The sequence below is a fragment of the Macrobrachium rosenbergii genome, chromosome 25 (genome assembly GCF_040412425.1).
Source record: "Macrobrachium rosenbergii isolate ZJJX-2024 chromosome 25, ASM4041242v1, whole genome shotgun sequence".
In the NCBI taxonomy this organism is placed as follows: Eukaryota; Metazoa; Arthropoda; class Malacostraca; order Decapoda; family Palaemonidae; genus Macrobrachium; species Macrobrachium rosenbergii.
The window spans coordinates 19,673,116-19,686,320 of NC_089765.1; the positions used below are offsets into that span (position 1 = coordinate 19,673,116).

General features: G+C 36.5%; 2 protein-coding genes across 3 annotated transcripts in view; one reads left to right on the plus strand and one right to left on the minus strand.

Moving 5' to 3' along the window:
- Positions 1-2,024: 2,024 nt before the first annotated feature.
- On the minus strand, positions 2,025-9,739 carry LOC136852423 (integumentary mucin C.1-like). The gene is made up of 7 exons (XM_067127045.1): positions 9,561-9,739; positions 8,827-8,928; positions 6,759-7,497; positions 5,039-5,172; positions 3,742-3,851; positions 3,089-3,237; positions 2,025-2,485 (listed from the first exon to the last, which is right to left on the minus strand). The coding sequence occupies exons 2-7, from the start codon at positions 8,926-8,928 to the stop codon at positions 2,463-2,465; spliced, it is 1,257 nt and encodes a 418-aa protein (XP_066983146.1). The 5' UTR covers positions 9,561-9,739; the 3' UTR covers positions 2,025-2,462.
- The window catches only part of LOC136852424 (uncharacterized), a 31,697-nt gene continuing 21,683 nt past the window's right edge, over positions 3,192-13,205 (plus strand). Inside the window, exon 1 of one of the 2 annotated variants that reach the window (XM_067127047.1) lies at positions 3,192-3,336. In XM_067127047.1, coding sequence (XP_066983148.1) covers positions 3,280-3,336 — 57 coding nt within the window. In that variant the 5' untranslated portion in view covers positions 3,192-3,279. Of the gene's footprint in view, positions 3,337-9,762; positions 9,935-13,205 lie in introns of those variants that run through there. The other variant, XM_067127049.1, reaches the window with a different exon arrangement.

The following is a 13,205-nucleotide window of genomic DNA, read 5'->3' on the forward strand; positions in this document are numbered from 1 at the left end:
ACCCCTTTCATTCCTTTTACACTACCTCCGTTCGTATTCTTCTTCCATCTTACTTTCCACCCTCTCCTGACAGTCGTTTCATTGTGCAACTGCGAGGTTTTCCTCCTGTTGCACCTTTAAAACTTTTTATTATCAATTTCCCATTCAGCGCCGATGACGCCATAGGCCCCAGTGCTTGGCCTTTAGCCTAAATTTTATTCTTTATTCCATACTTTCGTTTCATCTCCCCTCTAGGGATAAACCCTTAGTTTTGCTTTCTTTATACAGGTCTGTCAATCCGCTCAAAATTTCAAAAATGTATTGGAGGATTTCAATGATTCTGTAAGCTGTGCTCCGGCAGCCAAGAGGCAGGTATGGACTTATTTCTCTCAGAATGGTCTTTATTTAGCACCCAACAAAATCAGCTTGAGGTTATGTGCCTTCTCACAGCCCCTGTCTGAATTTACATGGGTGCAGACGGATGACTACTATCCGTTTCAGGGACCACGAGTCTTCGTTTTTCTCAAATATCTTTCAAACTAATTAGTTGATCGAAATGGTATTTTGACACAGTGTGCAAGACACCTTCCGCTAATTTCTGGTAATATAGTGCATTGTCAAATGGTGTTAGTTACGGCGATTACTCTTGACTTTTAAAGGCAAAGTCGCATGAGTCAGCAGACTAATCTACGTAATCGAACGTCAGCTATCCCCCATAGACAGGAGAGGGCGGCGGAGATGGGGAGCCAGGAAAATGGGTTGAGGGAGGGATGAGGAGGGGAAGGGAGAGGGAGGGACGAGATGGGGATAAAGGACGTTCGAATGCATAGTTTGGCGATGCTTGGCAACCCCATGCAAGTTAAGAGTAAACGCCTTAACTAAAACCATTTTACAGTGCACTATATTAGCAAAAATTAGCGGGAGGTGTCTTGTACACTGTGTCAAAGTACCATTTCGATCAAATAATCAGTCTGAAAGATATTTGAGACAAACGATGACTCGCGGTCCTGAAATGGATAGTAGGTCTAGAGCCCATAAAAATCTCTAGAGCTGAGTGGGTGGTCAGGGAACCTTCGCCATTCTTAGAGAGCTGATTCGTTCTCGAGGCACAATTTTGTAGTCCACGAATTGGAAATGTTTATTCTGTGATTTATGTAATAATGAATTTTACTGTAGAAATAGTTACATGAGCGTTAGAAATATAGTTAAGTGGTCGTTATTTCTCGTGGTATCGGCTAATTGACCTAAACATTGTAAATCCTGCTCATGTTATTTATTTTTTCTCCAAATTTCCAGCATTTGTGCCATTTTGACTTTTTACTCAATTCTCTATAGTTTCTTGTATGTTCTGTATTAGTCACAAATAAAACGGTTATGCATGGGAGTAATCGTTATTGCCTTTATTCTTGCATTTTCTTTCAACATTTCTAGTCTTGGAAGGCGTCCAACCGAACTTTCACAGACTTGTAAGAAAATTCTCGAACTTTCACAGACTTGTAAGTAGTCTCGAACTTTCACAGACTTGTAAGTAAAGTCTACTTTCTATCTCTTTGGTTTTATGAGGCGACATTCAGTCACTATTTGTTTTTACTTATACAAAGAAAGTTGGGAATGCTGGTGTTTAAAAACCTATGTGTTGTCTCATTATCAGAGCGCAAGACTTTGCAAGCCGGTTTTGAAGTAATGAATCCCTTTAGGAAGAGATGGTGCACCTCACGTGGTGCACTGCAGGCACTACCTAAGGTTCTATTTTTACTGTACGTCCGTTCATATTCTCTTTTTCCCATCATATTTTCCACCTTTTCCTACCAATTGTTTCATAGTGCAACTGAGAGGTTTTCCTCCTGTTACACCTTTCAAACCTTCTTTATTCTCAGTTTCCCTTTCAGCGCTGAATGACCTCATAGGTCCCAGTGTTTGGCCGAAATTTTATATTCCGTTCCATTGAAGTAATGAATATTATTTGATTATGGAATCCCCATTCGTGGCAACCACTGACATAACGAACATTTGTAAACACTAGCCAGGTAAAATTAGACCTACCCTCTTTTACCTATAACGTTTTATTTTTCCATTTTGGCTTAAGAACATTGGATTCTTTTATTACTTTCATTGCATTCTTTTTATAACAGTTATCAATTCCCTTTTCATAAAAGCAATGCATCACAAATGTAATTGATGAATTAAACCAAATAAAACATCTGAATCGAAGTTCGATTTAAAAATAACTGCTGCCACCGTGATGATTTGAAGACGAGGGTTCCCGATGACGTCATAGCTCCTTCTCTGGTGTCGCCTCGTTGACGCGTTCGCTGCTCTTGAAAAGAGAGGTGGTTTTCCGTTTTTGTGTTTGTGTGTGTATGTGTGTTTGTGTGTCTTTGTATGTGTTTGTGTGTGCAGAAGCTTAGAAGGCACATTTCGGTGGATTTCGGTCACATACGAACGATGGGCCGACTGGATTCTTCCATTTCTTACGTGCTTACTTAGAGCATTGGCCATAAATCAACTGGAAATAATGAAAAAATTATAATGGTTAAACTTGAACCCATCCCAAGTAGATTAATCCTCCCTTATTATTATTATTATTATTATTATATTAGTATTATTATTATTATTATTATTATTATTATTATTATTATTATTATTATTATTATTATTATTATTATTATTTATGAAAATCTCATGATCATCGCACGAGTCACTAAAAAGAAAAAATCCACATTGATATAAGCAATATTAATATATATATATATATATATATATATATATATATATATATATATATATATATATATACATAAATGAGAACTCTTGTTCGATATATTATTATTATTATTATTATTATTATTATTATTATTTATTGTTTTTATCATTATTACTATCATTATTTTATAATTATTATCATTATCATTATCCTTTCCGAAAATCAACTGAGAACCGATTAAAGATTCGCATCACGTCACGAAAGTTAAATTTCTTAAGATGACGTGACACCATGACGTCCACACCATCACATCACGATGCGTCGGTGACGCGAAAGAATGACGCATGTGTCGGTGACGCGATGGCATAATGTGAAGGCAAGAGAAGAATTAAAACAGGATCTCACCTAGAATCTCCAACTGGAATCCTACCGCCGTTTGGCTTCCGTCAGCTGTGCTCGAGATGAAGGTGAAAGTGGCTGTCTTGGTCGCGGAAGCGGACGAATACTTGATTATATTATCAGAGAAGTCTGCCAGATTCGCGTCGCAGTAGGTCCTTGGGTTGTTTGGAGGGAAATGGAAGGGTTAGAATGGTCTTATGAATAGGATGGTCGGGTGGTTGCGTCGAGAACGTGCTCTTATTGTGTATGTATATGTAAGTATATCCAGCATATCTTAATGTATATTTGTTCACAGTGAATGCTAAGTGTGTTCGATCCACATCGCGCAGTCAGAGAATTACTTGTTATTTGCTCATTTGCGACGCTATACAGCTTATGATATAAATCTATCCAAGGTTTGGATACAAATCTATCTAAGATTTGGCGTGAACATATATCCAGTTATTGTCTGATAGGTCTAGGGTTTGGCGCCAGCATAAATCCATCCGGTTATTGTCTACGGGTCTAAGGTTTAACGACAACGTGCTAAACGATGCTAAACATCGCTTTCAATAAATTAAGCCGAAATGCAAGCAAAAAAAAAAAAAAAAAAAAGCTATTCTAAAATCACATGAGTACAAGGAAACATGAGACTAGGAAAACCTGGCCGGCCAACTCACTGGGTCTCAGTCTCCGTGGCCACTATCAACTTGTCAGCTCCGCAGCTTGAAGCCGAGTAGATGTTCGCACCGGCTGCAATTTGGAAAGTGAGCATACCCGCAGCAATGAGCTGAAATATAAATAACATGGGGCTGAATGTCCGCAGCAATGAGCTGGAATATGAAAAGCGTTCCAGTGAAAAGCTCACGATTCTGAATGAAGGGGAACACAGGCTGGAGGAGTAAGTTTGGGGAGGATAGGTCTAGTGTTCCATGTGTTTAGTTGACACTTGTGTAAACAGGGAACGGTTCAATTTTAGCAAAGAGGACAACTTAAATCATGGAAATCATAATAATAGAAAATGGCAACTGGCACAGTTGGAGAAGTAAGTTAGGGGAGGATAAGTCTAGTGTTCCATGTGTTGAGTTTACGCTGGTGTAACCAGTGAATGGTTAAATTTTAGCATGAAAATCATAAAAGCAGAAAAATGGCAACTGACACAATATACATTCTAAAATTGCATTCTAATAAAATCTCTCAAGTGAAAAGATCGGGCGGATAGGTCTATAGTTCCACGTGAAATTTACACTGGTGAAACTGGGGAACGGCTCAATTTTAGCAAGGAGAACGATTTTAAATAATGAAAATCATGAAAGTCTAAAAGCGGCAAATGACAAAATACAATACACACTTTAATCCTAATCAAATTCTTTAAGTATTAAGCTATTTGCAAGCCATTTTGTGAAATGAATGACGACATTCGTGTAAGCACAATCATCTTTGGCAACCCTCCCACCCAGGAACCCTGACTGAAACCCCTGGCGATTCTCAATCAAGAACAAGTAAAAAATGCGCCGGAGTTTCTTCGGCGCAATCGAGTTTTCTGTACAGCGTGTAATGCTGCCTGACATTCTCAGCCTCGGTCCATGAAACCCTCAGCCGTGACCCATGAAACTTTCTGCCACGGGCCGGTGGTGGCATGTGTTGTAGGCACCTATAGCGGTGCCAGAAGTATGATTATGGCTAACTTTAATCTTAAATAAAATAAAAATTTATAAGGCTAGAGGGCTGCAATTTAGTATGTTTGATGATTGGTGGGTGGATGATCAACATACCAATTTGCAGCCTTCTAGCCTCAGTGGTTTTTAAGACCTGAGGGCGGACAGCAAAAGTGCGGACAGAAAAATGTGCGGACAGAAAAAATTCCTGACAATAAAGCGCGGACGGACAGACAAATAGCCATCGCCATAGTTTTCCTTTACAGAAAGCTAAAAACGAGTAAAGAAGAATCCGAAGAAGAAGAGAGAAAAAACTTACGTTAACGGTCAAGATGCAGTAACATCCATCCGGGTAATTGGATGGGTAGTTGGGGGAAGTCCAGTACGCCGTGTAAGGCTCCGTGTATCCGGTGCTCACGAAATTCATAGTCTTGTTGCAAGAAGTACCACACTCTGCGTTTTACATTTCGAGGAGATTTGGTTATCAGTAAAACACTTATGAGTAAAGCGTTTATAAGTACAACACTTATGAGTAAAGCGTTTATAAGTGAAACACTTATGAGTCTAGTGTTTATAAGTGAAACACTTATGAGTCTAGTGTTTATAAGTAGAACACTTATGAGCAAAGCGTTGATAAGTAAAACACTTATGAGTAAAGCGTTTATAAGTACAACACTTATGGGTAAAGCGTTTATGAGTAAAACACTTATGAGCAAAGCGTTGATAAGTACAACACTTATGAGTAAAGCGTTTATAAGTACAACACTTATGGGTAAAGCGTTTATAAGTACAGTACTTATGAGTAAAGCATTTATAGGGAAACGTGATGCAAGAAATAAAGTGTATTGTAAATTCAGGTAAAATATCAAAAGAAATAAAGGTAAAAGTTACGTCATAGGGAAATAAAAATATTGTGGTTAAAAATTTCTAGGAAAATATACACTATTGCAGTTAAAAAGTTATAATGAAAAATCTATATTGCAGTTAAAAAGTTATAATGAAAATCTATATTGCAGTTAAAAAGTTATAATGAAAAATCTATATTGCGGTTAAAAAGTTATATTGAAAAATCTATATTGCGGTTAAAAAGTTATAATGAAAATCTATATTGCAGTTAAAAAGTTATAATGAAAAATCTATATTGCGGTTAAAAAGTTATAATGAAAAATCTATATTGCGGTTAAAAAGTTATAGGGAAAAATGCAATATTGCGGTTAAAAATGTATAAGGAAAAATACAATATTACTGTTAAAAAGTTATAGGGAAGAATGCAATGTTGAGATTGAAATGTTATATGGAAAAATACAATACTGAGGTTAAAATGTTATAGGGAAAATGCAATATTGTGGTTAAAATGTTATAAGGAAAAATACAATATTGTGGTTAGAATGTTATAGGAAAAATACAATATCGCGATTAAAATGTTATAGGGAAGAATACAATATAGAGGCTAAAATGTTCTATGGAAAAATACAATATTGCTGTTAAAATGTTATAGGGAAAAATACAATACTGAGGTTAAAATGTTGTAAGGAAAAATACAATATTGCAGTTAACAAATATGGGGGAAATACAATGTTGAAGTAAAAATTATAGGGAAAAATACAACGTTGAAGTAAAAGTTACAGGGAAAATATAATATTTAAATAAAAGTTCTAGGGAAATACAATACTGAAGTAAAAGTTATAGGGGAAAATATAATCTTTAAGTAAAAGTTATAGGGAAAACACAACATTGAAGTAAAAGTTATATTGAAGATAAAACATTGAAGTAAAAGTTATATGGAAGATAAAACACTGAAGTAAAATTTATAAGGAAAATATAATACTGAAGTAAAATTATAGGAAAAATACAATATTAAAGTAAAAGTTACAGGGAAAATACAGGACTGAAGGAAGAATATATGGAAAAATACAACACCGAAGGGAAAGTTATCAGGAAATTTACAAGACTGAAGGAAAAGTTGTGGGGGAAAATAAAATGCAAAGTTAACTTGTGGAAAGGAAAGACACAAACAGGCTTATCATTTTTAGTCTCACCCGCACTCGACGTAGCTGCTGCTTTGGTTGTTGTGGTTGTAGATGTTGTTGTTGTTGTGGTCGTTGTCGTTGGCTTCTTCGTTGTGGTTGTTGTCGAAGATGAAGTTGTTGAGGTAGACGTTGTCGTAGATGAGGTTGTAGAAGTCGATGTTGTTGTCGGTGTTGTAGTCGATGTTGTTGTAGGTGTCGTAGTCGATGTTGTTGTAGGTGTTGTAGTCGATGTTGTTGTCGGTGTTGTAGTCGATGTTGTTGTCGGTGTTGTGGTCGATGTTGTTGTAGGTGTCGTAGTCGATGTTGTAGAAGTTGAAGTTGTTGTAGGTGTTGTTGTTGAAGTCGATGTTGTTGTTGTTGTAGTTGTAGTTGGAGTAGTTGAAGTTGTAGTTGTAGAAGTTGTTTTCGGAGGAGTTGTTGAAGTTGAAGTTGTGGTCGATGTAGAGGTCCCGGTTGTAGTCGTGGTAGACGGCCCGGTTGTTGTGGTTGTAGACGGCCCAGTTGTAGTCGTGGTAGACGGCCCAGTTGTAGTCGTGGTAGACGGCCCGGTTGTTGTGGTTGTAGACGGCCCAGTTGTTGTGGTTGTAGACGGCCCGGTTGTAGTCGTGGTAGACGGCCCGGTTGTAGTTGGAGGAGGCGAGGTTGTTGTAATTGTAGAAGTGAATGTAGTTGAACTGAAGGTTTCTGGAACTTTGCAATGACACTTTCTTCCGTCTACGATGGAGGTTTCAATCACGTATCCTGGTAGCTGCGTTGGATGATAAGTAGCCACTGAATAAGCAATCAAGTGAGACTGAGACTAACGATCATTCTAAGTAGCCGCTTAGACTAAAGAATGTTCTCGGTAGCCACTGACAGTTAGACTTATGAATATTCTAAGTAGCTACTGACTCTGAGTTCGAAGTAGCCACTGAGACTAAAGGATATTCTATATAACCACTGAGACTGAGACTAAAGAATATTATAAGTAACCATTGAGACTGAGACTAAAAGACATTCTAAGAAGCCATTAATGAAGTAGGAAAGCGAGACTGAGACTAAAGGATATTCTAAGTAGCCAATGAAAAGTAGCAACAAAATGAGACTGAGACCAAAGAATATTCTAAGTAGAAACTGAGACTGAAACTTAAGAATGAGCTAAGTAGCTACTGAAGAAGTAGTGACAAAGTGACACTGAGACTAGAGAATATTCTAAGGAATCAAGGGAGACTGAGGCTGAAGAATATTCTAAGAAACCACTGAGACTGAGACTAAAGGACATTCTAAGAAGCCACCAATGAAGTAGGAAAGTGAGCCTGAGACTAAAGAATAATCTAAGTAACCACTGAGACTGAGACTAAAGGATATTCTAAGTAACCACTGAGACCGAGCTAATATTCTAAATAGCCACTGAGACATTCTAAAAAACCACTAATAAAGTAGGAAAGTGAGACTAGGACTAAAGAATAATCTAATTAACGACTGAGACTCAGCTAAATAATATTCTAAATAGCCACTGAGACTGAGGCTAAAGAATATCCTAAGTAGCCACAGAAGAGGCAGTGAAAAAGCGCGGCTGAGGTTAAAGAATATGTAACTCTGAAACCCTAAGAAGCCAAAGCAGAACCCAATATGATTCAGAGAACCACAATCCTAATGCAGAAAGAATTTAAAAGAAGACGATGATTAGACTATCAAGTTCCTTGCTCGTGAACTAAATATTAAATTCTATAATACAAGAAACTGTGTACAGTATGTGTGCGTATGTGTGTATGTGTTTGTCAGTATAACAATTGTTGGGAACAGACTAATTTAGAATTTCACAGCCAATAACACAGAAAACCCTGGAATAGACAAAGAAACTGATTAAGAGAAAACTCGAAGTATTAGAAAAAAGTAGACGACGCGTGGAATTATGAAAAGTAAAGAAAGAAAGCGTTAGGTAAACACTTAAAAAAATATCGTAAAACAGTGAAATCACACGGCTTAATTAGAATCAAATAAAATACGATTGAGCTGAAGAAAACTTCAGCTAACTACTGAAAAAACGACAATGTTAACAAAAGGTAACAATCTTATATAACAGAAAAATACTCACTAGATCTTGAATCCATATATCGTACTTTTCCTGGAAAGTCATACCGTCAGTAGCAGGAAGGAGCATCATAGCGCCGATGGCGAGAGTCCCCACCAAAAGCATCTGTTGATGCAGAAATCTTTCTGTTTTTTCCGTTTAAAATTACATATACAGACTTATAAAAATTTAATCCTTCATAAATATAATGATATTGCTTTATTATCAAATCTGGGACATTTCAGATTGGATTTAAACGTTTGATTAGTTTAGTTTTTCATTTGCATTACGACTACCGAAACATAATTATGACAGTATATTTTCATTTATAGTGGGAAAAACCAGGTGTTTCCAAGTTATACGGATAATATCTTATGCACATAAAGATATTAAGGTAATTTTCTTAAAGTAAAGGATATGGTGCTCAAGATATTCAACCGGAAACTTTTTACACCATTAGCTCTTTTGCAAGATGGTAGCAATCAATAATGACATTATGTTCGAATGTTTAAATTGTGATTAGTGGTCATATGGCGAGAGCAGAAAATCTATTTTTATTTTTATTAGAATACAAATGATGTAACTCAGAAATATACAGTTACAAGAACAATTTAGTAATAAAATGGGGAATTGGAAAGACTACCGGCCATCAGTGACCGTTATACTCATAGACAATTGGCGGGAAAGGAAACGAGAACCTATCTTAGCAGAGAGACAAGAAGTTTGGATACTGACTGACTAAATATGACATTTCTTACCTTCGTGGTCGCTGAATTTAACTTTCAGCAGCAAAGATGAACGGTAAAAAGAGCACAGAACAACCCTACGACCTAAAGGCCAGGGAAAGCTGGAGAAGACCTCTATACAAAGGCAACGGTTGGTGTTCCTGAAGGTGCAGAGTGAGTGAAGATGGTCACCGAGCCTTACCGCTAAGACACACACCGACCATTTGAAATGATATCCTTTGATTGAAGCCACACAGAATATTAACAAGCTGCTAACGAATGGATATGCACATCTGATCATTATCGGCAGATTTTAATATCACGGATGATATGACTCGATCGAGAATTCATCAAGTGATTCGACAGGTCGTTAAATCGTTAGGCTGGCACGCTACGGAATTGGGTGGGTGAGTTTCATATCATTGGTTTCTCTTGAATTTTATGCTCGTTCCTTTAGTATAGATCGATTCCTTCTTTTGAATATGTAAACCACTGTATTGTATATCTTTAGGAGATGATTATGAACTACTGTATGATGATTTATTTACCCACAAGAAGACCTATTTAAACCTAGTGCTCATTTAGACCTAGTGATTACTTAGACTCAGTGATGCTTTAGACCTAGTGATTATGTAGATCTTGTAATTATGCACACTTTCCACTGAACACTCGTGATGTAGAGGTCAACTTGGGGGCTTATCAGGGTGTCGTAGGTATAATTTGCATGTTTAATTTGTTTTCCTCAACATTATTAGACCTAGTGATTCTTTAGACCTAGTGATTGAAGTTACCCCACCGAACATTACCGCTACTCCACCAAACATCATCGCTACTGCACCAAGCATTACCGCTCAGGATGCGTGTGTGCAGGTGATGCCTTGCAACATGCACCAAAATCAATTATCATGTTTCAAAGATCTTAAAGATGTTACCTCAACATGTACCTGGATTAGAGCAAGCGGTTTTTAGCACTATCAAAACCCTTAAACATGCTACCTAAACATGTACCTGGGTTACAGCAAGCGCTTTTTAGCACTATCAAAAGCCTGAAACTTGCTGCCTAAACATGTACCTGGATTAGAGGAAGAGTTTTTCGCATTATAAAAATCAAACACGCTACTTAAACATGTACCTGGATTAAATCAAGCGCTTTTTTGCACTATCAAAAGCCTGAATCATGCTACCCAAACATGCACCTGGATGAGAGCAAGCGCTTTTTAGCACTATCAAAGGCCTTAAACATGTTACCTAGCATGTACCTGGATTAAAAGCGCTTTTTAGCCTTAAACAAACAAGCTACCTAAGCATGTACTTTACCTGGATTAGAGCAAGCATGCTACTTAAACATGTACTTGGGTTAGAACAAGCACTTTTTACCACTATCAAAAGCCTTAAGCATGCTACCTAAACATGTACTTGGATTAGAGCAAGCACTTTTTAGCGCTATCAAAAGCCTTAAGCATGCCACCTAAACATGTACTTGGATTAGAGCAAGCACTTTTTAGCACTATCAAAAGCCTTGAACGTGTTACCTAAACATGTACCTGGATTAGAGCAAGCGCTTTTTCGCAAAAGCCGGGGAAAATGATTAGAGCAAGCATTTTTTCGCATTATAAAAAGTCTCAAACATGCTACCTAAACATGTACATGGATTAGAGCAAGCGCTTTTTCGCACTATAAAAAGTCTTAAACATTTTACCTAAACATGTACTATGAAAAATCTTAAGCATGCTACCTAAACAAGCACCTGGATTAGAGCAAGCGCTTTTTCGCACCGGGGAAAAGACGCAAAATATTCAGTCAAATGGGATCTTAATCATCGCATCAAGTCTCTGCATCTGAAATTGCCAATTTTCAGCTTGTCGTATCAAATTAGCGGATGATTACCGTATGTCATGACGGGGACGAAGACGCATTTGCTGACGTCAGTTACTAGGGAACTGACAACATGGCGGAGGGGATCTGGGAACGAACCTCTCTCTCTCTCTCTCTCTCTCTCTCTCTCTCTCTCTCTCTCTCTCTCTCTCTCTCTGCAGCAACAGAAATATAGCAGTAATTGATTAATGTACATAACCGATTCCAAAAATGGGGAAAGTGCCGAAATTCAAAAATTCAGTTGTACAGTGTGTCAGAGATATAGTCTCTCTCTGTCTGTCTCTCTCTCTCTCTCTCTCTCTCTCTCTCTCTCTCTCTCTCTCTCTCTCTCTCCTCTCCAATTCCGTCTATTCATACCCAAAGGAGTGATCTTGTATATATATATATATATATATATATATATATATATATATATATATATATATATATATATATATAATATATATATATATATATATATATATATATAATATATATATATATATTTATATATATACAGTATATATATGTATGCATATATATATTATATATATTCATATAAATACATGTATGTATACATATCTATTTAATTATTAAAAAGCTTCTAAATAAAGTGACATTCCATTTCATTACGAAGAGACAAACGAAAAAGCCCTCAAATAATATAAAATGAATAATATCTGAATAATATAAAACATGTTATGATTATGTCACTATTATCATCAAGTTAGTAAAACAGTATATAATATCATTACTTTACGTTCTTTGCAGCATGCCTTCGGCCACTAGCTGCAGCTCCTTTCGTTCCTTTTACTGTACCTCCTTCCATATTCTCTTTCTTCCGGCTTACCTTCCTCAACCCTCCCCTAACAATTGACTCATAGTGCAACTGCTTTGAAATTTTCCTCCTGTTACACCTTTCAAACCTTTTACTGTCAATTTCCGTTTCAGCGCTGAATGACCTCATAGGTCCCAGTGCTTGGCCTTTGGCCTAAATTCTATATTCAATTCAATACAACTCAACGATCTGTCAAGATATGATTTTTGAAAAATAAACATTTATTCAGGGAATACTCTTATGTTATCAGAAAGTTCTTCGTTGAGGCAAGTGTCGAATATCTAAATTGACGTTGGATGTATCTGAACACTGTACAAATAATGTTTTTTCTTTTAATAGTTTATATTTACTTTATCTTCATTCCGGAGACAAACCGATATCGTTATTGTTATTGACAAAGTTATTAATTTCATTGTTCACAATCTTGGAAGCAAGAGTGAGAAACTACTCAAGAGAAGATACTGAAAAAACGAACTTTAAAGAACAATATGCAACTCGACATAGTAATTGTTATTGGCAAAGTTATTCAATACGTTATTCACAATCTTGGAAACATGAGTAAGAAAACCGACTAAGTGGAGATACAGAATAATCGAACTTTAAAGAATAATATGCAATGTATATCAAGGGAATACATAGCAAAGTCTTACATGGAGTTCAGGGTTTCCCTGGATACCATTTTGGTCATGTTTTTTATAATAAGAAAGATAAATATCCTGTTGGTTTTGAGGAGGAATCAAGAAAGGAAACTAATTTCATATCTCATCAATATTAAACAACGAAGCGTTTTATGGGTGTGATAAAATAAAAACAGTCTTTAAATAAGTAAGGAAATTCCATTTTGATCCCATTGTTTAAAATGAGAAAATAGGTATCACTTGATTTTTATAATATTTAGAGAACATATGTGTAGAGGTACAAGAAAGAGAAAAATGTGATTTAGTATAAAAAAAATGGGTCAGCCCCACTCGTTTTTATTTAATTCG